At 38.4% G+C, this 27,818-nt stretch overlaps 1 protein-coding gene across 8 annotated transcripts in view; it reads left to right on the top strand.

Annotated features, from left to right (window-relative positions):
* The window catches only part of mef2aa (myocyte enhancer factor 2aa), a 95,304-nt gene that overhangs the window by 41,742 nt on the left and 25,744 nt on the right, over positions 1-27,818 (top strand). For all 8 annotated transcript variants that reach the window (XM_038268748.1, XM_038268746.1, XM_038268752.1 and 5 more), the window contains exon 3: positions 8,693-8,896. In XM_038268748.1, coding sequence (XP_038124676.1) covers positions 8,693-8,896 — 204 coding nt within the window. The remainder of the gene's footprint in view (positions 1-8,692; positions 8,897-27,818) is intronic.

Consider the following 27,818-nt stretch of genomic DNA (forward strand, 5'->3'; position numbering starts at 1 on the left):
ATAATATTTTTTTGTTTTTTGTTTATTTAATTTTTTGTTACAGTGTCCTGTCTGGTAATGTGGCAATAAGAATAATTGTCTTATTGCCAAAAAAAAGAGCCCAAATGATTTTGCTTTCAGAAGTGGAGCAGTAGAGCTATCGCCATAATTACATTTTCCACTTGATTTATGTGTATAAATAGCTTTATTATAAATTATGCAGAGAGTATTACAGATTATATGGACACTGCAATGTAAATCTGGGTAAACCATAAGGAATTGTAAGGAAGGGCAGGAATTGTAAAAGCATGCATGTGCATGTCCACTTTTTAATGCTAATGGTGATGAAGCATTAAAAACCAAACCAACGTACCCACCCAGGTATCTCCATTGTCATTGATAGGCTGTGTGCTGCATAATATGCTGCAATTCGGCGGCTGAATTTCCCTTCCAGTGCTTTAGACTTGACGTCAATTGACGCTGCTTGCACGCCCCCCCGACAGCTTTGATACAGGCTGTAGCAGTTGTTTTACTAATAGTAGTGGAAGAAGAAGCGATTGTTGTTGATCCAAACACTGCCAGGGATAGCAATGGATTCTTCTGCAGTCAGCAAACGACCAACATCTACTTAAAAGAGTGAAAGCATTTATCTGTGTAGTATTCCTGCATGCTCCTCTGTCAGCTTGGCTGGTGGCTACAGTTACCCGCAGCGCCAGTCGTGTCTGTTGGGAGTCTCATTTCCTCATCCTGCCTCTAGTTCCTTTAAAGTAGCTTTAGATGATGATTGTTGACAATACATTAGAACTATAAAAGTGTTAGTATGATTGTTGGTAAATCTTTTTCTGTCTTAGATACAATTTCACCTGGGGCACCAGGTAAGCAGGGGGCCTTAGGTGACCAGGGGTCACAGGTCCCACAAAATGAACCTGGCTTCTTACAGACTCCTGTATGGAGGCATTAACAGCATTTCCAAAATATTTCTATTGTCATTGAACTATACAGAGCAACAAAATGAAATCTCTGCATTTATCCCCTTAAGGAGCAGTGGGCTGCCATTGTGTGGTGAAAGGGAGCTGTCTGGGGTTAAGGGTCTTGCTCAAAACAGGAGCACCCAGAGTGGCAGTCCGTTGGAGTGTGTGGGTGTTGAAGTCTGAGACCCAAGTGCAATGCTATAACCACTAGACCACAACTCCCCAAGTGTTAGAAAAAAAAACAGCCTTAAGGTGACTACTGGCAACAGCTTATTCAAGGGTTTGTGGCAGATTCACTGAGCATAGATGATTGCTGGAGTCTTTGGTTCAAGGACTACAACTGTTGCATACCTGGCATAAAGCCATTTTGAAACAGCTGCAAAGTGATACATTATCTACAGATAAAAAATACTTTTTGTCAGTGTTCCTAGGTGTATTAGAGGTTATTGATTCAGTAAAAGGTGCATTTTCCATTTAATTAAAATTTGATAAAGAAGCACAGAGCTTAAGCTGTTTGTGTGCCTGCAGGACGTTTGGTCAGTTACTGATGTTTTCTTGGTGTCGTGATTTTGGTCCACAGTTTTGTCTCAGGTCCAAAGTGTAATACCTGTTAGAAGGCCACTATTCTTGATTAGATATCCCTTTTAAAGTTTATTAGTTTATGTGAAGTTTTCCTGTTTTGAGTAAACTTATTTGTTTTTTTCATTAGGTTTATGCCATAATGAAATGATCAAAAAATATGAATCTATTGACTAAATGTGAGGTATGTACAGTATATCACATCTGGAAATAAAGTAGTGAAAAAATAAACTTCTGATCATAGTTAAATGTATTGAGATTCATCAGCAAGTTAAGCTGGCCTGGTTCAGAGCAGGAGGTTCACAGAATGGGTAGAAACAGAGCAGAAGCTGGTTGTACTGTAGCATATCCTGTTTAAAACCCCTCCCAGCATGCTGTGTTCTCCTTTAGAGCATCGTCAGAATAAAATAAATAGTTCTGTTTTTGTTCAGTAAATGTCATTTTAGGTTTTGGTTTGTCAGATTATGACACTGAATAGAAAATGACAAAAGGACAGGCTCTTCTGTGTCCCCGGGAAGGAATAATGGTGCTTTGTAATTACCTGTGGTGTGGAAAATGTTGAATTCATTTATCACAGCTGGATTGACCTCACTGCCTCGGCGGTCGTAGACAAACTCTGACACAGAGTACGCACAGTCTTTTATATCCGTTATGAAAACAAGGGGGGGAACTGGAAGGTCTGGCCAATTTAAGTCAAGCAAATCCTGGTCATCTGCTCATCTCCTCTCTTAGTAGGTCAGAGTGAATATGATTGAGAGCACAGACGCATACATTGTTCTGTTGGTAGAATAACACTTCAGTTTTTCCAGATAACAGTTTAAATTCATTATTTCCCTCTAAACAACGAAAGGACAATACACGTTTGTTTGTGTTGTTGGTCTTTGTAAGTCAGTTTCTTGTTTTAGAAATTAATGCAGCCTCTCTGTAAGGAGACAGTGTAACATAATGACATATGTGAATGGGTCAGAGGCAACCGCAGAGATGGAGCCGCAGAGATACAGGATGGAGAGTCACTTTGCAGAGAGGCTTGCGTTACGGTGGGAGTGATGTATGACCCAGAGTCCCATCTGACGGCTCGTGTTACATGGCTTATGCTGCACTACAGTGATAGCTTTCCGTACATGCAGTCAGGGGCCACAATAATGTATGGGTCCGTGATGCTGCCAAAGATCTGACTCAGCCTCTTACTGTGACCTCTGGCCTGACACCTAGATGTTTTAGACATGCAGTATATTAGTCCAATCACAGCAAAGGATTGACAAGCTTCTTAGTAGCCACCTTGTTTGCAGCTGCATGCTTATGTATAATTTAGAAATGTCTCTGTCTTACACAAGTCCAGATGTTCTTTATTTGACAAACAACACTCTGGATCTGTTGTGCTACAAAAATCTATATTTTGTAAAAAAAAAAAACGATAACAATGAACTTAATCTTTAGCTACTACACACACAAATGTGGCTTACACATCAATATTAGATTAGTAAAACCACTAAAATACATAACAAATGCAGGGAATCTATCTCAAAAGGTTCTTTAATTTACGGTAAGCATTTTTTTCATAATTTTACAGTTATAATAATGTAATAAAATGGAAATCTGTAACTTTACATTTGATCCATATATATATTTCATTTTTATTTGTTTATTTCTTAAATAAAGTTCTACTGTACAGTATATGATTCAATATTTGGTTAGGACTCCATTTTTAATAAATGACGTTATCAGTGCAGCGTGACATGGAGGAAACCTGTGGCTATGCTAGGGGTGTTAGAGAAGGTGTGATAGGGCCTTTTGACTTTATTGTTTAATAAAGTCTCTACTGTGTAGAGCAGTGGTTCCCAAACTTTTTGTGCCCAAGGCACACCAAAGAACAAGTAAAAATCTCAAGGCACACTTATTGTGCTAAAGAGCATTTAAAACCTGTGTCATCCATCGTGTTTAGCAAAATATTTGTTATAATTATGTACTAATTCAAAATAAATTGTGACAACTATATTACTTATGAAATATTTATTAACAAAATATTCCAAAATAGGCTTCATCAAAGCAGCCACACGCCTATTTAAATCATGGTTCACAAAATAAAAAACGAAGCAAAGAAAACTCAGCAGAAAATTAAGCACAAAGAACTGTCAATGCAAGGAAGCTGCACTGTCCATTGTCCTGAACTACAAATAATAAATGTAACATTTTTTTATCAGCACTGAAACGTGTGCTGTTGTAAATATTTTGTCTGCTTACAAATTAGTGAGACACGTGTGCCTGTTGGTGCGCACAGATTTTTTTAATCCTTGGTGGCACTGAGGAGAGGGCCACACGCAAGTCCTGTTCAACAGAGAGCCGTGACCTCCAGAGTAGAGAACGGCAGCTCACACAGGTAAGTAGTGGGGAAAAGAAGAAGTTGCTCAATTGCGTGGCGTGAGATGTTTGGGTATTCTGATGCAGAAGCCAACCAAAACTGATCCAGTGGGAGCTCACTAAATATGAGTTTTAATGTGCGGTCCGCACGGAGCTCTGCGCACTCCTCTCTTTCTTTCATTGTCAGTTTTTCTGTTGAAGATTCCTGGTTGAATGGGTCTCGGATCCAGTCGTAATCCTCAACGTCAGCAACATGTGGAAAGTAGCGCTCAAACCTCTCTTTTAAGCTCTGAAGGTGTTCGGCATATAATGCGTGCTCCTTTGCTGCCTGCGGCGCAGCTGATGCCAGCGGGAACATGTCCATCGTGCCCTGTTCCAAAGCCTTGCGCCACAGGATGATAATTCCTACCTGCGTACACTATATTGCCAAAAGTATTTGCTCACCTGCCTTGACTCACATATGAGCTTAAGTGACATCCCGTTCCTAATCCATAGGGTTCAATATGACGTCGGTCCACCCTTTGCAGCTAGAACAGCTTCAACTCTTCTGGGAAGGCTGTCCACAAGGTTTAGGAGTGTGTTTATGGGAATTTTTGACCATTCTTCCAGAAGCGCATTTGTGAGGTCGCACACTGATGTTGGACGAGAAGGCCTGGCTCTCAGTCTCCGCTCTAATTCATCCCAAAGGTGTTCTATCGGGTTGAGGTCAGGACTCTGTGCAGGCCAGTCAAGTTCATCCACACCAGACTCTGTCATCCATGTCTTTATGGACCTTGCGTTGTGCACTGGTGCACAGTCATGTTGGAAGAGGAAGGGGCCAGCTCCAAACTGTTCCCACAAAGTTGGGAGCATGGAATTGTCCAAAATGTCTTGGTATGCTGAAGCATTCAGAGTTCTTTTCACTGGAACTAAGGGGCCAAGCCCAGCTCCTGAAAAACAACCCCACACCATAATCCCCCCTCCACCAAACTTTACACTTGGCACAATGCAGTCAGACAAGTACCGTTCTCCTGGCAACCGCCAAACCCAGACCCGTCCATCAGATTGCCAGATGGAGAAGCACGATTCGTCACTCCAGAGAACGCGTCTCCACTGCTCTAGAGTCCAGTGGCGGCGTGCTTTACACCACCGCATCCGACGCTTTGCATTGCACTTGGTGATGTATGGCTTGGATGCAGCTGCTCGACCATGGAAACCCATTCCATGAAGCTCTCTGCGCACTGTTCTTGAGCTAATCTGAAGGCCACATGAAGTTTGGAGGTCTGTAGTGATTGACTCTGCAGAAAGTTGGCGACCTCTTCGCACTATGCGCTTCAGCATCCGCTGACCCCGCTCCGTCAGTTTACGTGGCCTACCACTTCGTGGCTGAGTTGCTGTCGTTCCCAAACACTTCCATTTTCTTATAATACAGCTGACAGTTGACTGTGGAATATTTAGGAGCGAGGAAATTTCACGACTGGATTTGTTGCACAGGTGGCATCCTATCACAGTTCCACGCTGGAATTCACTGAGCTCCTGAGAGCGACCCATTCTTTCACAAATGTTTGTAAAAACAGTCTGCATGCCTAGGTGCTTGAATTTATACACCTGTTGCCATGGAAGTGATTGGAACACCTGATTCCAATAATTTGGATGGGTGAGCAAATACTTTTGGCAATATAGTGTATCTCCGTGGTCAGGGAGTTCTCCTTGAGTTTTTTTTTTTTTCTTTTTAAATTATTTTAATGAAGTTTGCCTCTGTTTTGTGAAAATGAATGCACTCAAAGTAGTGATATGACCGTATAGGCTTTTTATTTTTCTGTTATTATATTGTAATGACCATATATGGTTGTCACAAAATTCCACGGCACACCCGCACTTGACTCACGGCACACCAGTGTGCCGCGGCACACCATTAGGGAACCACTGGTGTAGAGGATGCTATTAAGCCATTCACAGCGGCCCCATAGTCATTAAAGCAGATATTGGTACTTTTGGCAGTGTTGCCAGGTGCCAAGTCCAGCTGAAATAAGGAAATCAGGATCTTCATAAACTATTTCATTGGAGTAAAGCACAAAGTACTCTTAGATTTCTTACTTTATACTTGCACTGACTTTGGACTTGAATAAACTAAGTTGACCAACACTTGAAGCTTGACATTGTCAGTGAAATCTGGATGGTCTGTGAAAATGTAACATCTAGACCCTCTCCAGTAAATAGGTTTCTTACCTTCACTCTCACTTTACCCTAAACTCTTAAGATGTTCCTTGTTTAAACCCATTATCCCTTGGTCAGATATCCCTATCAACGCACAACTTCCTTCCAGTTGTTTACCTTCCACTTAATGTTCCATTCATAGCTCTGAACCTGCATATGCTATGACCAGCTAGCTTCTTTAGTCCCAACCAGTTGTGGCTAAACCTCCTTGTGAGGGTCTTATGCATGGCCAACAGCAGTCTTCACAGTGATTGAGTAGACCATAGCAAATACCTTATAGTTACTTGTATGTATTAAAAATCATCTTTTTGTTTTTATGTAATTATAATACTTTACAAGCCACAAAAATCAGAACGTAGGAAAAATACTACTGTGATTAATAAATCTGTAAAATGTGACTTTCTGCTGAACTAATAATATCTTATATTCTGTTCCTATATAGAACAGTAATATAAGATGGGGGAGTGTTTGCATAGTGGTTAGAGCAGTGCGCTAGTGCTCTGGGTGACTGAGCAAGACCCTTAACCCCCTTAACAATGGCAGCTTCCACTGCTTCCCTAAGGGGATAGGTTAAATGCAGAGATAAAAATTTCTCCATTAAATAACCTGACCAGGTTTATGTCTCTATCTCTGATTTTTGAAGAATCATTGCTGGCTCTCTTTCAGAAAAAAAAAAAAAAAAAAAAAAAAAAAAAAATAATATATATATATATATATATATATATATATATATATATATATATATACATACATTATTTGTTCTAAATTTTGTCTGTCTCTTCTTTTCCCTTTTCGTGTTGTTTTCCTCTCTATGTTTTGTACTGAGCTGACTTTTTATGCTGTCTTAAAGGGAATGAAAGATTTTTTCATCACTAAGCTCACTTACCGATTGCTCCTTCCTGTGTTTCCAAAAAAGCAAAGGCAAAATTAAATAACACAGTCCTTATCTGCTTATCTTTTCTCCATTTTTCATTTGTATGAAATAATAGTTGCACGAGTCATGACAGCAGACAAGAGAGAGGAGAGCTGAAGGCGGGGTTATGAATCTACTTGCTCTGGAGAGCAGAGTTTGGTGCTTTTATAGGTTGTCACCAAAGTCTCCAGTGGCAGAAAAAAGTCAGTAGATTTGGCACTAGGTGCATTTTTTCGAATGAAAGTGCTAGTGCGGTCTGAAAAGTCACTAAATATGGTGACAAAAGCGTTAAGTTGGCAACATTGCTTTTCACATCGTTTGTTTTCAAATGGCTTGCTGCCTTCTGTTTGGACCTTTCTGAACATGTGCAGCAAATGGACTGATCCAATGTTGTGGACAGTGAAGGGGGCAGGGTGCTGAGACATACTGCATGTTATAAGTGTTATGATGGCATTTTAGCAAAAAGATTTTTCTCAAAAACATAATTAATGTGCACAAATAAGGAATAGTTATATTAACCATACATGTAAACAGAGTTTTATGGGGCCCCAAGGAACTTGGGCTCCTAGGCAACTGCCTACTTTTTCCTAATGGTACATACATATATATGTATATATATATATATATATGTATATATATATATATATATATATATATATATATATATATTAGGGATGGGACGATTTATGAAAACCGTCAGAATCGTTCGGTTCGACTGTCTCGGTACGGTTCGCGTGTGTTTCTTTCGGTTCATGCGCTGCTCCTTTTTCTCATAGAGGAAGCGATTACACTCCAGAGCAGAAGATGGCGGTATTGCGACCAAAGCCAACCGCCAGTAGTAAACAAGAAGAAAAAGAAGCGAAGCAGCTTAGCCGGGTGTAGCAGGGAAAAAAATCAGTTGTTGTGGAGAATTGTGTCGGACTGGCGAGTGGGAAAGAACAGGAGTTGGAAGACGCGCCAGCAGCACTTTATAGGTCTGCTGTATGGGAGCGCTTTGCATTTAGAGTGACCTACGATGACGGCGGAAAGAAAGTTGTGGAACAGTGTGCAAGCATTGTGCAACACGTTTTGTTTATGCTAACTGCAACATGTCATGCCAACCCCGAAATCCCACATACTCCGTCAGTAACCCCCGCTGCGCTCCAGACCGGCTGCTCAAAGCAAAGCCTACAGCCCCCACTGTGGCTTCGTCTGCTCCCCTCTGAGTCCCTTGGAGATGTTAGAGAGCATGCGCCAGATGATTAAATTCAAAGCAGCAAAACATACGGAAATGATCCAGGGTTTCTGCGGATCATTTAAAATAATTACAATCCATTATTTTTTGGGGGATTTTTTCATTAATTTCATAAATTTTTATGGGATTTCGGTCTAACAATCAACATGTATCGAATCGAATCAAACCGAAAACCGTGACCAGAAACTGTGAATCGAACCGTGGATTTTGTGAATCGTTCCACCCCTAATATATATATATATATATATAAACATATATATATATATATATATATATATATATATATATATATATATATATACACACACACATACACACAGAGGTGTAGGGGGGAAAAACACTTAACATTTCACAAGTTGCCTCTTGATTTACCTAACTTTGATCCTCCTTTTCAGTGAGGGCAGCCATTATGTCTTTTTTTCTTCTCTCTGATGGATAGTTTGTTTTTCGTGTCTTCCGCAGGTTACCTTCACAAAGAGGAAGTTTGGCCTGATGAAGAAGGCCTACGAGCTGAGCGTGCTGTGTGACTGCGAGATAGCCCTCATCATTTTCAACAGCTCTAACAAACTGTTCCAGTACGCCAGCACAGACATGGACAAAGTGTTGCTGAAATACACAGAGTACAATGAGCCCCACGAGAGCAGAACCAACTCTGACATTGTAGAGGTGAGTGGGAATTCTCTCTACTTTTTTTTTTGTCCTTTATGATTTATTGCTGAAAACTTACATTCAGACTCATTAGATTAGAGCCACATTAATAATTGCAGTGCAGGAATCTGTTTTTAAAATATGTTCATTTCTGTAGCACTTCTAAATACTGCAGGATTAGATAAACAAGTCAGGAAGAAGTAACAATTTCCTTCTAGTCATGACACAGATAGGGAACAGGAGGTCTGTGCTCCCTGATAAGTTTGGCTTCTCTTTTGTGAGGCAACGAATGTGAAAGACCTATCTGCACACGCATGCACACAGTTGCTCCTGACCACCAGTGCTGACTTCCAGTGTTTCCCAGAGATATTATACCTTTAGAGCACAGGAGCCATGCAGCCTTTCTCTGCACTTAGTCATCAACCCAGTTGCCTGCTGCATTTTTAGCAGAAATACAGTTTACAGCATATTATTTAATGCTTTCATGAGAGCACTTGAGTTTCCTGGCAACTCCTGTATACTGGTGACTACCGAAAGAGTAAGCCACTTGTTATGCCAGTGTATAGAATCGTCAGCCAAAAGTGTTAAAGCCAGAGTAAATAAGAATAATTAGGGACACATCCTGTTCCAAACATCTTGCACTTGCACACATGTGGTTTCATCGTGTTATTTCAAGATCTGCTTTCTTTAAAGGGGCCGTTTTCTTCATTCCAACTGCATCAAAGTAGACACAATGAATGCTATTGCTTATTGATGATATTATGACATTGAGTGTGAAATTAACGTTCATCTTTATCGCGGTTATATCAAGTGCACTTAGGTTATAGAGAAAGATACTTTCTTTTAAATGCAAAAAGCTGCTTCATGCCTGCACTGTTTCACTGCCACCTGCCCACTACATGTGCAGAACTCCTCTTACCACCGCACAAATAACAGATTTTTAAGAGTTCAAAATAGTTGAGATTTAATTTCTTTGCTTTGAAAAAAGAGATCACTCGGAGGAATTAGTGAAATTGTAGGCAACATAAAGGAGTCAGCTGCAGCCCATTATCTTTTATTTATGCTGCTTCTGCTGGTGAATTACCTGCTTGGCAGAGCTGCAGAAGAATGTTCTGGCATCCTCATGTAGTCACCTCTCCATCAGGGGCCCTCTAAGCAGACTAGAGTAGGCTCACCTGCATAAAAGATACATGGATACATGCCTTATATAACAGTGACCACTAAGTTGTTTTTGCTGTGACTCTAAAACCTTTTGATCTGAGAAAAGAAATATTCCCTGTATTTTTAACCAGGGTTTTCTGTGTTTATCTGTATATATATATATATATATATATATATATATATATATATATATATATATATATATATATATATATATATATATATATATATATATAGCTCTAGATTCTCTAGATTAAATGGCTGTGAAACAATTCCTTTATAAAAGAGGTTCACATATTAATTTTCCCTCTTTTTTTTCATTTGGGGAGAATAATTTGATTTCATTTGATGCCCCTGCTTTACAAAAGTTGTCTTAGATAAAATTTAGGAGATCCGATCATCTAAGGACTCGTCTTATTCCCTTTTGCTGAGATAACTTCAGAGAAAGGCTTTTTTTAGCTATTCACCAATATCTGACATCATTCTGTTTATAGTGTTTATTAGGGGTAGCTGTCCAACTTTTGTGTACATTCTGTCATGCAAACCTTAGTCTGAGTCTCTTAATGTTTTGCTAAGAGCAAAAGTCCTCCTTGCAGAGTCTCCATGAAAGGTAAATCCATGTACAGTAGTTTAAGTCTGATTGAAAAGGCATGAACTTTCATGTCAAAATGAAAAAGAGTATAGATTCTGTGATGATGGCATTTGTGCCTATCCATCCATCCATCCATTATCTGACACCCTTGTCCCGAGTGGGGCCGCAAGGGGTGCTGGTCCCTTTTTCTGCAGTCAATGGGCAAGAGGCGGGGTACACCCTGGACAGGTCGCCAGTCCATCACAGGGCAACACAGAGACAAACAACCATTCACACACACAATCAGACCTAAGGACAATTTAGAGAATCCAATTAACCTAACATGTCTTTGGACTGTGGGAGGAAGCTGGAGTACCTGGAGAGAACCCACGCATGCTCAGGGAGAACATGCAAACTCCATTCAGAAAGACCCTGGGCCAGGACTCGAACCCAGAACATTCTTGCTGCAAGGCAGCAGTGCTACCCACTGCTCCGCAGCCCGCATTTGTGCCTAATGTCTCTTAATTGTAGGTTATTTAAAGGTTTATTTAAAACCCTCCATTAGTCTGACCAGACGTCCCAATTTTTGCGAGACTGTGCCACATTTTTTACTCCTATCCCGCTGTTCTACAAAACAAAACAATATCCTGAATTTGACTAGGTTACATAACAAAAAAAAAAAAAAAAAAAAAAAAAAATATATATATATATATATATATATATTCACTGGTGCTTTTTCGTAATGGATGACAACCCTCTGCACGATGCTCTTAAAAAGGAACAGGAAAAGGATTTTACTATGAAATATTGAATGTACTGTGGAATGGTTTATAACTGATTGAGGCCATCGACGCCCATAATGACCTACCAAGAGGGACACAAACTGAATAGTTGGCTAGCACTCTGCTCTATCGATATTTTTCAAACCTAGACAATTAAAATAATTATAAAAAAGTGATACTGGCCTATTTTGTTATTATCTGTATGCAGTTTAATTCCTCTTTGAATCCCCTAATTTATTTATTTTTTGTCCTCTTTTTCCAATATAGCTGTGAATTGATGTCCCTGAGCTAGATGATTGCCCAACAGATTTGTTTTCACATGCAGACCATTATGGTTGTTGCCATAAGGTTCTGCTTGGAACTTGTAAATGAAACTTAATAGAAAATTATTTAGGGAGTTAAAAACATTAACAACAGACATGGAGACAGGAAGGGAGTTGAGAAAGAAAGAGGGGATAAGACCTAAGGGCAGAGAGAAAGAGACCATAGTGCAGAGGTCTTACAGCTCAAATGCAGCAAGCCCATGGGCTCCGCCGTGGCCGGTCATGCCCAATATTGACCCGGATGAGAACCCAGAGGTATGGGGGCGCATCACCCCCTAGTGGGGTTAGGGTTAGGGTAAACCCTAACCCCCTTTATGCAAACTATCAGATTGACCCGCTGATGTGATGTGGTACAGTAGAAAAAACAAAACAAAACACCCAACAGTCTTTTGGAAATCCTTTCGAAAGTAGACACACCTGCCTTTAAAGGTTGCTCTCTTTGTCTGCATGTGGGGTGGGGGTACATGTGTTCACCTGCCTGCAAGTGCATTTAGGGTGAGCCTGGTGGATTGTCCACATTTTCATAGTGCTGATTCAAAGTCCTCAAACAAGCTGGTTTCTCACATGTATGTTAGACAAATTGTTCTCATTAAAATTTAGCTTATCGGCCTAATTTTGACTACTTTCAGCGTAACAAGCCGTTACACTGAAATGCGCTGCAAAGAACCCTGGGAGCTGGAGCCCATGATCAGTCATAGGGGTGATGTTGCCTTTTTAGAAGTGTAAGCAACTGTTTTTATCTAGTTAACCCCCTCCTGGAGCGGCGCTACTCTGCTTGCTAGGAAAGATATATTGGAGAGATTGATTGATCAGATTGGAATTTAGTATCACTAAATTCCTAAAAATGTTTTAATATGCAGCAAATGTCTTTTCATGCTCATCTGCTGTATCCTTTAGTGAAGCACATGGCGGAGCTGGAATGTACATGGTGAATGCTTGTACACCAGTGACCCTGAGTTGATTCCTCTTTCATTCTTGCTGCTGCTCTCAAGGAAGCTTCCCCTCTCTACAGAGAGGACAGCACAAGCTGCTGTTATCTCGGCTTACTCAGCAAACGTCTTCACAAATTTGGACAACTAACCTCTGCCTGCTACTATAAGTCGGTGGTATCAGAAATAATATAGGGTTGAAGGAATCAATTGCATTGCCCTACTGTACTTTATTCCTATGTTTTTGCTCAGCTACAATCTGTTTAGCCTAATATCTACTCACTCTACTGTTAATCTGTATCCAACATTAGTGCTTTTTTAAAGCGGTAAACATCTCTATACATGTTTCTGAAGAGCTGGCGCACTTTAACTGATAGGTAGAATCCACCGCTTCCTCGTTTATCTGCCAAAATGGGCCTCACATGGGGACACTTACAGTGGACACTTATCTAAATGTTTAAATTAGGTTAGACCAATCTGATTCATGCACACAGGCATGTGCTCATTTGTCCAGTTTGGGAGGGAACAGCCCTCCACTTCCATTTCTATTTTCTTTTTTTCCCCTCTCTCCAGTAAGCTCTTTTCCATGCGAGAAACTAAATCAAAGGTCACATTCCTGCTCAGTAGTACCATCTGTAGATAAAGGCTGAGCTGTGCAGTGTGAGAGAACAGTGTCCATGTTTTCCACAGATGGATGAATGCCTTGGCCACAGTTTGATAACCCAGTGGAGGGCTGTGGACTTTGTCTCAAACTTGGCTCACCATCCAAAGTGGAGCAGTAGGTTCACATTCTTCACCGAAATGTGTGTGGTTAACCTTACTAACACTCTAGGGAACAATACAGACAATTTCTCAATTTTTCAGTCAATAATTAGATAAGTCTTTAAAATCAACACATTATGGATTTATTTAACATATTCTGTGTTTTAAGTGCTTTTTTTAATCCCATCTCAATATTCATTCATTTATATTTAAATCATGCATTTCTTGCGAGTTAGGAGTTTGCAAAGAGATTAGAATGAGTCGACAGATCTTGTTGTACAAAGGCGTCAGTTAGGAATAAGGTTTGGGTGACACATCTAACCACAAAGATAGGCAAACCATGGCAGTGAAAAGAGTCACTGATAACACAAGAAAAATAGGACAAGATAGAAAATGTAACAGTGAGGTTTCCATGGGCCCACAGCAACATTAAAGGGAGCTGCAGGACTTTTTTTTAACGATTAGCTATTAGCTGCCTTCAATATGTAAAAAAGTCCTATGTTTTTCATTTGTCTGGAGTAGGGACTTCCTTTCAGTGCAAACTGGGGATACGAACACATAATTAACTTTTTGTTGTTGATGATTTCTTAGATTAAAATGTATTGCAGTAGATCAACGAAAGATCTGGTCAGCTGGACCCTTTCCGTGCCGTGCCGCCGTCTTCCAGGAGAGGGCGCAGCTGTTAATCCTGAAGCAGAGCAACCACAAAAATAAAAAGAGAAATAATGGCAGAGGCATGCAATAGCAGAACAGTTGATCAGTCCAAGCGGAGAATAGTGCGAGATTATTCTACAGTGTTTAATGTTTTCCACATGGTTCTTTCTGTTGATATAAAGAGCCCATAGACTGTTTTGGCTGTCTCCTAAATAGCGCTCATCCAGCTGTGCTGCATGGTGGAGCACCATCAATTCCTCCCCTAAAAATGGCTGATGTGTTTGGAAGGCGAGGTCAAAAAAGAAAACATGTAACATATAAATGATACCAGGAAGCACAGTAGATTATAAGGGCTTTCATGGTTTAATATTTCATGGAGTTTAATTTCTAACTTCTACCAGAGCAACCATAACTATCTGTTTAGAAACATGGCTAACAGCCCAAGTGTCCCGCCACAGACTGTTCTGTTACTTGCTCTGAAAACAGAGACCTATATCACAGTTACAGTCCCCTTCAATTACAACAAGTGGCAAGGCATATCTTTTAATAAAATGATAGTTTTACATCTCTGTTCATTGGAAATATTAACTCTTACATATGTAAATTACTCTATGTATATCATCTTTTATTCAGTAACCTCATAGGTTCCCATTTTATTATAATTTATCAATATGTCTCAGTTTCTTGTGTTAGAAAACATTTTTTATATTCAGTCAGGTTTTAATACAGCTGGCAAATTAATAAATTAAGACACGAAGATATAACTGTGTTTTAATATAGCATATTGTCAAAAAAAAGAAACAGAGGGTTCAAGTTCTGAACCCTCTTAATACAGTTTTTTTTTCTTATTTATGCATTAGTGGATTAATAAAGTTAATCAACTTAGGATTAACTCATTTATTGATTACTTGCATCCCTAATATCAAAATATTTTCCTCCAGGCCTGTCTAGATCTTTTAAAAGCTTTTGGAAAAATGTGTTATCCCTTAATAAAACCAAACTTACTATACATGTTGTGCCTGTTGTGAACATTTGCACAGAATGGCATAAGGATCTGGGGCAGTTTTACAATATATAAGAATATTGCACCTAAAAAAGGTCAAGTCACCCATTATTTATCCATTCTAACAAATGATGGCATTAATTAGATATAATGTAGTCCAAAAACAAATGTAAATTTTCTTTTACCAAAACTGTTTCTTAAAAAAAAAAAAAAAATTTAAACAGACTTATCAAGGTTTCTAATTTTGTCTCAAAATCATGCCATTTTTATGGGCTGTTGGGGCTTTTGAACGTTGCTGAATCACTTCAGAGTAAAACAATTTGGTTTGATAGGTTTTGCATTTGTTTCTATTGTATTACTTTTATTGAATTCTCTTTATTTCACAAATGAAAATGCTGCTGTTGGCCATTAGATTAATCTAATAATATTTTTTGCCTCACTCGCCTCTCTTCACACAACTAACGACATTTCGCTAGAGCTGCACTATAACCTCACTCTGTTCTCCTGCAAACAGAAAGAAGGATGCCTGTGTTTGACTGAATAAGGACGGTAACTTCATAAGCACCATTTGGCAACTCTCTGTCGTCTCTTTGAGCAATTTCGTACAATTAAGGTATATTGTACCAGTTAGGATAAATCAGGTTTGCAGGCACATGGGATGGACATTAAGGCAACACTTAATTGTAATCTCATGAAATTAAGGTGGTGAAACGACTTTAACCCAATTACAGTGGAATACCAATGCCTTTTTCAAACACCCTGACTGTGCTAGATGCAAAGAACTGACATTTTACTGCTCTCCTTTGTGCTTTTACCGAAATGATTTGCAAAAGTAAACATCCCCAAGGTCATTCATTGGGGGATTCGGCGTATCTTTCTCATAATAAATGGGGGTTGGCCATTGTTGATGGGACTGAGAAAAACTGAGAATTTTTATGCTTTTATTGCAGGCTTACTTTCTGTCTCACAAGACTGATATAGTGAGAGGAAATGAGCATAAAATTATCAGGTGATTTCCATAAGGTTTTTATATTGTGAAAGAGAACTTTTGTTAGGAAAGGAGCAGCATCAATAAGTTATGCAAATGCACAGCATTGGTGAATGTCATCTGAGTCAAACTGTTTCCCATCCTCTGTGTGATATTCATCAGATGATCTGGGGGACAATCACTGCCTTTAATGATACATTGCGTATTGGAGACATGCTGGAAAAAGAAAAAAGTAAACATTAATATCAGTGTTGGGAGGAATCTGTTTGAAATATCTGAGCTCTATGGGCACCATGAGTTTCAGTCAGGAGATATTTATGCTCCTCAATCAAAGACTGAGCAGTGATTAAGACTCATTTCTATCTTAATGAATGCAAATTGGCACATCTGCTATGGTGGTCTAGCTGTCCAGACTCTTCAATTAGTGTGATTGATCAATTATCCTCATGCCAGTGGCTCACTAGAAGTGGAGGCTGGGGACCGGGTGAGATGTGGGGGTTGGGAATAGAGATGAGAAGCATAAGGAAAATAAAACTCCAGTACAAACATAAAATAAATCACATTTTTCAATTATTTTAATGTAACATCAAGATATATTTCCTAATAGTATTCAGAAATGCTTTACACTTCTTTATATATGTTTTCTTTTAAAGTTATACCTGAATGCTCTCACATTGATTGCATGGGCTGATCTGAAATCAGAAGGCTCAGACTACAGCTGAGCAATTATGACTTCACCTAATGCGTCTTATGTTCTGGCATTCCCCTTCTTGTTTGCACAAACAAATACACTCTTTGCCTTTTAATTTATTCCCTCCTGTCATCAGCAGAGTATTTGATCAAATATTTATAAGGGAAAAACAGCTCCAGCCCTGCAAATATTTAATAGATCAGCACTCAGTCAACTTGGAAGCCTGTCTGGTGTAGTTTATTTTTTCTGCTGAAGAGTGAAGGGATACGATTAAAACATGCTGGTGACGTCACTACTGTAGGTTCAAGGGGACAACTTTCTATACATTTTTTTTTTTTACAATAATTTGAAAATCTTATAGTTATTACAAGGTATTGGATGGTATGAAATAAGAATAGAATATAATTGAATAGAAAATCTCTTTGTTGTCCCACAATGGAGAAATTGTGGTGTTACAGAAACAAAAGATTACAGCAAAAGTGGTTACACACATCAGAAACTTAAAAAAGTTTATACAAATAACAGAATAAGAGACAAAATTAAAAAATCTAAGATAAATTGTACACATGAATAGAAATATGTCCTCTCAAAACAATTAAGGCATCTTGAAAAATATGTTAAAGAATAGGCTGCTCAGTGGCTGCCTTGCAGCAAGAAGGTTCTGGGTTCCATTCCTGGCCCGGGGTCTTTCTGCATGGAGTTTGCATATTCTCCCTGAGCATGCGTGGGTTCTCTCCATGTACTCCAGCTTCCTCCCACAGTCCAAAATCATGACTGTTTGGTTGATTGGCTTCTCTAAATCCTCCTTAGGTGTGTGTGTGTGAATGGTTGTTTGTCCTGTTTGTCTCTGTGTTGCCCTGCGATGGACTGGCGACCTGTCCACGGTGTACCCCGCCTCTCGCCTGTAGACAGCTGGAGATAGGCACGTAAAGTTAAATGTGAATTATTAAGTTAAATGAATGTTATCTTTTCATTTTTGTATTGATTTTTACTTATTCTCTTAAGCAAATAGTACATAATTTATAATAAATAATAAAAAGACCCGCCCTCTCCAACTCTCCAAAAAAAAAAATGCACATGCACAACCCTGTACCTGCTCCTGAGAGGGAGCACCCATCAACTTATCCAAAAGCCTGCCGGAGCCCATTTCTCCTCATTTTTCTAGAAGTGATGTGAAATGGATTTCTCCAAATAGCCTGCCAAACTTTACCTGTCGAGTAAAAACTTTGCAACCTTCGCATCAGTGGGAAGCCCGACCTGTGCTTTCAGTGTACACCATCGCGTGAAAGAATCTCCCAAAAACACTCTGGTCTTGTTTCTCTCTTCTGTGGCCTTTCTTTTCTTCTCATACAGATCGTAGACACTTTTTCTCTTACGACCCTTGGCCATTTTCAAAACACAAGAGTGAGAAAGGTGAGCTTCAATGACTGGCTGAAACCGTAGCTCACCATAGATATACACCTGAAAGTGCACATGCGTAGAAACATATCACCAGAATGATGGACAATTAGGAGAACCAGTTATTTTGATGATCCACTCGGAAAAAGAACATCCTTCACTATACCTTTGACCTGGATATCTGCCGATGCCGATCCTCTTCCACTACCAGGGGTCTGTTTGTATTATCAATGTCCCTGTTGTGTATTGTATCCCAAAAGTGAACTATTTTAGATTAGTCTGAGGTCAGAAAAGGAAACTAGTAAATGATGTTAAAAGGAAAAATCTAAATAAGAAACTGTGAGGTCTCAAATTGACTGTATTTATCAGATCAAACTCAAATGGTCCTAAAGGGGTAAACCTTTTTGACGTTCAAAAGTTGTTATCCTTATCTAGATTTATTCTAAAATTAGACTTACCGGTAATAGATGTGCCCCCATGGATTGGGCACATTTTCACAAATACTAGATCTAGAACTTTTATTCAAGCTTTGGACCAATACAGATAATTGTATCAGATTGCTGCAGTTTTACTTTCAACACCTTTTAAGGAGACACATGATGGGTCTGATCTTACCAACCAACAATGGATAAATATAAAGCTCTAGGAAAATGATAGGAAAAAAAGAGAGGTCTGGGGAAAATTTGGGTTAACTGTTAAAAAGATTGTAACTGAAATATTGAATGAAAATATAATGTGTTTCCTGATGTCCTGTAACCACAGTTTCGATTTTCTACTGCTCCAATAAGGGATCTTTTAAATTCTTTTCTTAAGCGGGGGACTGAATGAAACATAGTTTTTAAGTTGCAATGGCTTCTTCTCTAAGCTTAGTGTGGATTAAATTTACAGTAAAGGCTGTAATTCATAAAATACTGTGAACTAGAAAAGCCTGAAAAATCTGAAGCTGTTCTTTTAAAGTTCACTTTTTTGCCGTTCAAACTTTAGTCTATGATTTAATTGCTAATTCAATCAGTTCCAACTTGTGATTTGCTGAAATTCAATTTGTTGGACATATCCTGCTGTTCAAAGACGACACTTTCTAAACCTGTTCGGTCATAAAGATTGGACCAGCCATCACTTCCAACTTAAAATTTTTACCTATATTGAGGACTATTTTTAATTGTTTCTACTTATGTGTCACACAATGGGCTCATTCGTTTTTTTTCCTTCTGACGAAGCAGATGGAATAAATTCGGCAGAGTTCTTTGTATGCAGTGGGGCAGATGGTTAAATTCCTCTAATGTCAGGTCTCCCTCAAACTTCCATCTTTACTAGTTTAACTCTTCTTTACTCATTCACCTGAGTGTAAAGTCCCCATCGCTGTTTGTGATTTGCAGCAGAACTTGAAGCAGCAGTGATGAGGTTTCCACTTTAGGCTTAATCAAATGTCACCACTGTTGACTTAGATTTATTGGGTTGATGTTGATTTTCTCAGGCTTTCAATATATATGAAAATGTCTAGCTATCCTTTTTAATATTACTGAAAAATATGTGTACTTTGGTTTTCTATGCCTTATTGGACTTATATTAAATTTATTTTTACATACAACCACATTCCTGCACAAGCCGGTGATGAAATTGTTGTATGAAATTATTATTGACGTAATGCAATTCATATATATTTGGATACTCCTTAATATTTACTGTATTTATAGAGTGTATTTATTGTTTATTTAGGTATATTTATTGTTAATTTAGAATAAATTTAAATCGAAAAACACAAACTTTTATTCTTTATTATAAAAACTATGGTTTGTTTTTAGTTTAACTTAGTTTCATGCTTTAAACAGTTTGAACAACCATTGACCCGTGTGGTGTAATACATATTAGTTTTAATCAAAATAATATTTTATTCTTTAAACTTTTTCAATAATCTGCAATAATCTGATTTGATTATAATAAATCTGTAAAATGTTTTAAGACAATGTTTTTGGAATTAGTGCTATATAGATAAACTATGGCTTTAAATTAGCATTGGTACCTGTTATTTGTACCAGGTGCAAACTAATCTAGAATTTGTTAATTTAGATTTACAAAAATTAATGTCAATTCTCTTTTTTAACCTGTGACTTGGACAATAATAATGATATTAATAATAATAAACTTTTAGATTTGCAGGAATATAAATTGATCTAAGCAGAAGCCTAATAAAAGAAGTATTTGTACAAAAGATTGAAGAAATAGCAGCATCAATGCTAACGCTTGCTTCCTCGATGCGAGCCGCATTTGTTGTTGGAATCTCACGGTCGCTTCTACACTCCAGGACACACCTGCCCTGCGTCCTGATTGGCCAGACCATAAAATTGGTTGGGGAAATCACTTTCAATGAGCGGTGTCCCAGATGTATGTGAGTGGAGCTAGGCGGAGCAAGACATGCATCTGGCTGTTGTCAGGTTAAAAATCCTCAACATTAAACTAAAAACATTTGAATACTAACTTTGTGTCTGCTGCGAATCACTGATGGTGGATGCATCATTACATTCCAATTGCTTTTAGTAGTTAATAGTTTGCAAAGGTAACAAAGTTGATAAGTATCATTGATATAACAGTAAAACAAACAAATTAACAGACATAAAATACGCAAAACAATCATTGCAGTCTTGCTTTGGATTGGAGTTAATTTTAATAAGTGTAATGGTCAAATCGGAGAGTAGTATAGATCTTTTTTGTGATGGTTATCTTTTATTTTATTTGCTTTGGACAGTTTATCAAACTCCTTCTGCTATAAAGCCATGTTATAATAATAATTATTATTATTTGGCTGTAGCAACATGCTTGAGCAGACTCCAAAACATAGGACTCTTTGCTAACAGCTTAAACATACAAACCAGAAAATATCTGGCTGAAGATAAACTTGCAATTTATTGTAAGTTAGGAGGGTAACATTTAACACTTTGTGCTCCTCTGTTGCTAAATTAGTTCCTTTACTTTCTATGCTTCCTGCTCATGTTAAGATTTGACTTAAAACAATATGTTTGATTAATTGCCGAAGACATGGCCTTGGTGCGGTGGCCCAGAGGTGTCAACACTAATAAAAAAAGCCAAAAAACGAATATAAAATTTGCAAGGTTTTCAAGCGAAATCTTGAAATTCTATTTTAATGTGAACAATCTCTATTTGACCATAGAAACTATTAAAGCCGACTACTGTTTCATCTCTCCTCATAACTGTTAGGGAAATTTTATTGCACTTATAAAACGTGTTTCAAAAGAGTGTGGAAGATTCCTTCCTCCTGATCTTGTGTACTTTCATGATATCATATCATCATAGATCACAGTCTTTCTCTGCTATGCCGTGTTGTTAAGATATAATAGACTGTTACTTGGTGGCTCGTAAAAGCAAAGCCTATTAAACTCTTTTCTCATGAGAGGATTTGGTATTAATGCAGTAACATGCAGCTGTCAGTGTTCCAGTGATCCTTTTACTGCATCTTCCTTTGGGCCCAGAGTTGTGAAAATGAGCCACTTCCTGCTTCCTGTGTGTCCTTAGAGTTTAGTTTACCTTGGAGAAGGTATTTCACCTGTGGAACAGTGTTTTAAACCTGGTCAGCTCTAGATTTAGGTTATGTTTGTCTTTAAAGCAAACACTCTTTATTTAAACAGCTTGAATTTTTAGATTTTTCTTTATTTGGACAGGTTAAAAATAGACAACAAACATTGCAGGCAAACAGAGTGAGGATCTTTCTTTGACAGCCTTTTTATGAGTTAGATATGATTATCATGAGCTGTTTGGCTAGTTTGGGGCATCTGTTTTTATTTATTTGTACAGTAATACCAAAAGTGGGGCATGATGAGGTAAATGCTATAGCTGTTTCTATCAGCTTAGGCTACAGCCTTGTATCTTCACACTACAATCTATAACAAAGCAGTCTGATATGCTTTTTTTTTTAAGTACTTTCCAAAGCGAGCAGAGGTAATCGCTCCATTGCGAGCAACTCACTGTTTCAAAGTGCCCCTTTTAATAGCACAAGGACTCCTTTTCCTCTGGGGTTTTAGAGGAAAAAAGGGTCACCGAAATTCTACTAGAATAATATTAAAAAAAAATTTCATAAAAACCTAATTTAGGTGTTTTATTCCTATATCCTTCTGTATAAATCAGATATTAGGAAATAAAGTTTGTTTTGTGTGATTTTTGGATTTTAATGAACAGTAAATCCAATGTTTTTCTGCCTTTTCCTGTCCCCTTTAAGCTGTTAAATGGCTAAACTCTATTACCAGACCTGTTTTATGTACAGTTTGGATCCATCATGTGCTGCATCTCATTGTTTTATTATGTGCCTCTTCTATGTCTGTGTGTGATTCTGTGTGCAGCTGAGTGTGTGTGTAAATGTTGCTTGTTACCAGGTTACTGCTAAGATATTTTTGCTTGGCACATGTCATGCTTCATTGACGTCAGAGCCTTTTCTTTCCTTTCCCACCCTCTCAGCTACATGGCGTATGTCTCATTTCAGAATGAGGGTCTCTCAGAAAGCTTACAGTGAAAAGAGGCTCAGGAGTACAACCTCTGAACAATAAACCTTGTTCTAAACCATGATTTTACAAGAACAGAATGAGTTATCCTCTTGTTTTTACTATTAAAATAATGTTTGGTTTAGAAGTATAGAACTGAAACTCTTCCACTATAAGCTAAAATGCATACAGCGTGCTTTATGACTGCATTCAGACAAATGTGCTTAGTACTGGAGAAAAATATGCTTTAAAATGCTAAAGAAATGTTTTAACCAAGACGTGGCCAGATTCACAGATCTCTATTTTCACAATCAATGTTGGTTCTGTGACCCGTTGAGACATGTCTGCCTTTTACTCAAGCAGCAAGAAAAAAAAAAGAGTAAGAATTGAAGCAAAACACAGAAAGGTGGAAAACAACAAAGTTGTTCTGTTTTATCCTTTTTAACGTAGAGGCTCTGTCTTTCTGGAAATGTTAGCAATATTTGGTAATATCAGAGTGAACGTTAGGTTCTAGACTCTTTTTGGAATAAAACTAGAGACTAAGGTTTACTTTATGATAGCTATGCTTCTTCCTATCCTGAAGATAAAGGTTTTTTTTTTTTTTTTTTAAGAATGGCTGCCAGCAGGAGAAAGGGGATTTTTTTCCGTTGCCCTCTCATAATATAGCTGATGTTGATAAAAGCTTTCCTAAATGGATGAAATCCTCACTGCAAAGCACCACCAGTTTTTAGTATCTTATCAAATCTGATTCTGGTGATTGCAAAATGTCAAATGAAAGAATTGTTTTTAATATAGTGTGTGATTGTAATTCCTCTGGTAAGCTGCTAAAAATCAAATAAAATAGTACCTAAACAGCTTTCTTATGTCTACAGTCAAAGCATTTTAATTTATCTTACACCTTTGGCAGATATGTTGCTTGTTTTTTTTATCAGTGTAAAGTTTGTTTACCAGAAGAAAGATAATCTTTAGTGTTCGTCATCTACCTTTAAGCGCCTTTATTCCATTCTAGCCGTACTTTAATTAGCTTTAATTTCCTTGCAGCACATTTAATGTTACTTTCATTTTATTACACCTGAGCACAATTGAATGTTCTGCCATGCAATCCATTGTATCAGGGTAAAAGCAATTATTTAAATCCCATGTTGATCTGTGGCATGAACCATCTGAAATACATAAATTACTTTATTTATATCAAAAAGAAGGAAGTTAGGGTATGAATATTTGAACCACAAGCCACGAGTCATCCATCTATGCTCAGTGACCTTGCTGTGTGCCTGAATGAAGTCCTGTCTTTTGTGCAACACAGCCTCTCTGAGTTGGATGGGGCAGCAGTCAGCTTGCCCTTGTGCCCCCCTCCTCCTACCATTCAAGCTGCGTGGCCAGCCCCTCCTGCCCCAAGGCAATGATGGAGCAAAGCCTGTTGGGGAGGGGGTGGGGGTTTCAGGATGAGGGGTTTTGTTGGCACCATCCCATCTTCTCCTGGTTGCCTGGCCTGTCTGGGGGCAAAGAGGGTGGCTGCTGTGCCTCAGATTGATGAGGACAGGTCTGTGGTCAGGGTATAGAGTGTTGCAGAATAGACGTCCTGCTGGCACATCCTGCCATCTTTGCCGAGTGCACCCCCTACCCCGGCCCTCCGCACTCGTCTTATCGGAACTCCTAATTGTCCTTATGAATATTTTAGAGACCAGCAGGAATGAGAGTTCAGGGTTGCAGGGTATGGTTTCAATGGCCCTGACAGCTAATGATCCGTTCAATGACCAGAGAGTAAGAAAGCTGGGGAGGAAGAGAGTTTCAACAAGCTGTACATCAACATAGCAGTTTTAGATTACTGAAATTTGTTTTTAGGAAGGACAAAAAAATATGGATTTAATCAAGACAAAGAAGTCATCTAATATTCAGCAAATTAGCTAACTCCATTAAATTGTAAAACATTTAAGCCAGATTCTTGTAAAAAAGTTGTAACTTATGAAAAAAAAAAATGATATGCATTAAATAAATATTTCTGAAAGAGTTATGATTTAACTTTTTTTGACCTGCCGATTTGTGCTGATTCCAGCCTAATCTTAACACTTGGCACTGGTAACCCCAGGCATAAGTTTTCCTGTGTACTCTAGGGAGAACGTTGAACCTTACCTTAACCCAATTTTTAAAAGGTGGCCAAGAAATCCAAATCCAGCAGATTCTATAACAGACAGAGATTAAGAGCTCAAAATATTTAAAGACAAACTTCTGCTAAAGGTCTCGCTCTCTAAGAGCCTAATATCCCAAAGACTTACATACTATTAAGTTTCTTTGCCTCCTTTGGATTTATTTTAATCTCCTCCCTTGCACATGGCTAAGTTTGAATAGAATAGAATAGAATAGAATAGAATAGAATAGAATCTGAGTATACGATCATGGGGTCTTAGTACGATTTGATAACTTTAAACTCAACTGATTTGGATCATTACCTAAATTCTTAGTGTATCTGTAAAAATGTTTGCTTTTGACTGGAATACAGGACGTTGATTTGATTTATGACTCTTACAGTTTAGTTTGAGCTCCTAGCTTCAAATGGAGATAGTGGTCTGATCACCATGATCTGCTGTAAAAATGTATTTAAAATCCACACAATATTTGCACAGCATAACGAATTTGACCCAGAAGGAACAAAATTATAAGCCCACTTATCACAATATTTTCTAAAATAAGCTTAATGTGCAATAACATTTGAAATTTATCCATCTGCACAGTGCAGGGGATGCATAAACATTTGCTTGGCGCCGTCTTTTGTTATTTGAAGAAGCTAAGTGTAATTAAAAATCAGTAGAACGGGTCTCTACTCTTCATCTTTTTAGAATAAATGTCACCTTTATACACAAAACTATTGACAGGAATTTAGGAACATTTTTGTCTGTGTGTTGATTATCTAAGAGGGGCAAGAGAACAGCAGCAACATGTTAAGCAGACAGTCAGATTAAAGGCCTTCCTCTTCCTCCTCCTCCTCTTCTTCCTCCTTGTGCTTCTTCCTGTCCTCTGAGTAACTAGACAATGGAGTGTGCTAAAGGAAGGATATGAAGCCAGCCTCATATCCTGATATCAGTCCGCTCAGTAATGCGGAATGGTCATGAGATTAAACAAGATATGTCTGGGAATTACAGCAGTCCCCTTGTCTTATAGGCCCCTGCTCTCATCTCACAGCATGTTGTGGGAAATAGAGAGAGAAAGGAGGACTTCTTCATCACAGTAACCTAGTGCTGGACCACAGCGTACCATGCATAGAAACCAAACCAAAGAGGCTTTTATTCCCCCTTATTGGGAACTGCATCACCGCAGGGGAAAAAGAGAACATGATGGTGGTGAAAGTCTCTTAAGATCTTATGTAAGAGAAGAAATATTCCTGTGCAGATAAAAGCTTTCCTATCAGCCACGTCCCTGTGCTGATTTCCCAGTGCGTTCACACTCAAAGAAGCCCTTTGATAAGCACATTATATGGAACAGCCTGGACACAATAGTGATGTCATAAGGATTAACACGCTACCTTGCATGGTGCAGGCACAAGCGCTAATTCACTGCTCCACAGAGCAAGGAGGGCAAGGGAACACAAGGTGAGGGCTGGCTGCTGCACAACTGGTTAAAAGATAGCTCCTGTAAAAGCAGGAACAAGCAGTGCATTGATTAAATATTCATAACGTCCACCACTTTATTACTACAGGTTGTTTTGAAAAGATGAGGGTTTGTATCCAAACTGTGGTGCAGCTGTCAGAGGGCAGTTTAAGTACAGCCCTACAGAAATAGGTCTAACAAACCTTCAATGCATCAGTGGGATTTAATACAGTAGACCACACAAAGTGGTGCCTAATGAATTTGAAGGAAAATTAATTAATGTTTTTTTGCTAAGTAAATCTGAAATGGCTGGAGATGCTGTTTTATTCATCTCCCTAACTCAATATATTGTTTTATGTGTCCCTCATTCTTTTTTTCAATCTTGCTTAAGTCTTAATCGGATGGATAGCAACTGTGAGTAGAAATGTTTAACTTTTGCCACAGTTTCAGATTTAATGATAATTAATAACAGTAATTGAACTGTGTTGATCTTGCATTGGAGAAATTTATCTCTGCATTTAACCCATCCCCTTGTATGCTGCCATTGTGTGGCACCCAGGGAGCAGTGTGGGGTTAAAGGAAAAGTCTGGTCAGCAAGGAATAATCAATAGATCATTATTTATACCTAAAACTAATATGTTTGCGTTGATTTAATAAATTTGGCGTTAATCAGTAAAAAAATAAAAACAATCATTTTAATCGCGATCACTGAGTCCGGGATCGGCCATTTTTGCCCAAATATAGTAACACCTCACTCCTGAAATCTTCTGGCGGTGACGTCACGGTGCGGTAAGTGTAGCGCCATTCTCCCTGCTTTACAAGCAAAATCTATGGGAACTAATAGACACATCAGCAACAATTATTGAAGATTTCGACAGGATTTCACCATTGATATTCCCGAGAGGTATAGTTAAACTGATAATGCCCACGTGCATGGCAGTTGGATGTTGTAATACATACTGTAGGATATAACAGAAAAAAAAAAATTGTTATTTCACCTTTCCGTTTCCTGATCCTCCAATGACAGGTTTGTTGTTGGATTGCCTACTTTAAGATGGAGGATTTTCCATCGAACTTCCAGAACTTCCAGAACCAGAGAAAAAACACATCATATGTAGCCAACATTTTGACGAAGAATGTTTTTAAGATATCTTACATAATAGCACATTGTGACAAACGCCAGATACAGCATTGGGACTTGCTCAACAAACATGGATGTCACTCCGGTAAAGCACATTCAAATGAAATTACTCTTAATTAAAAACACTTATCATTTTTTGAGCAGTATGTAATATTTCTTATTAAAAGTGCTTTTAGAAGTTTGAATTCTGAATATGACCGGACTTCTCTTTTAAGGGTCTTGCTCAGGGACCCAGATTTCAGGCTGTGGGGGTCGAACTGCGTATTGCAAACTTCTCAGAGCACAAGCGCACAGCTCAAGCCACTAGGCCATCACTCCCCAATCTAGATTTAACTCTGGACTATAAATGGAGCATTCTAACTCTAATTGCCTTTAAGTAAAAGTGCTCATACAGGCACTTACATTTTTTACTTTTTGTCTTAGCTCATTAACTTTTTAACTTAACTTTTAATCTTTTAAATAGGT

The sequence above is a fragment of the Cyprinodon tularosa genome, unplaced genomic scaffold, assembly GCF_016077235.1.
Source record: "Cyprinodon tularosa strain WSP-4 unplaced genomic scaffold, ASM1607723v1 ctg71, whole genome shotgun sequence".
Taxonomy (NCBI): domain Eukaryota; kingdom Metazoa; phylum Chordata; class Actinopteri; order Cyprinodontiformes; family Cyprinodontidae; genus Cyprinodon; species Cyprinodon tularosa.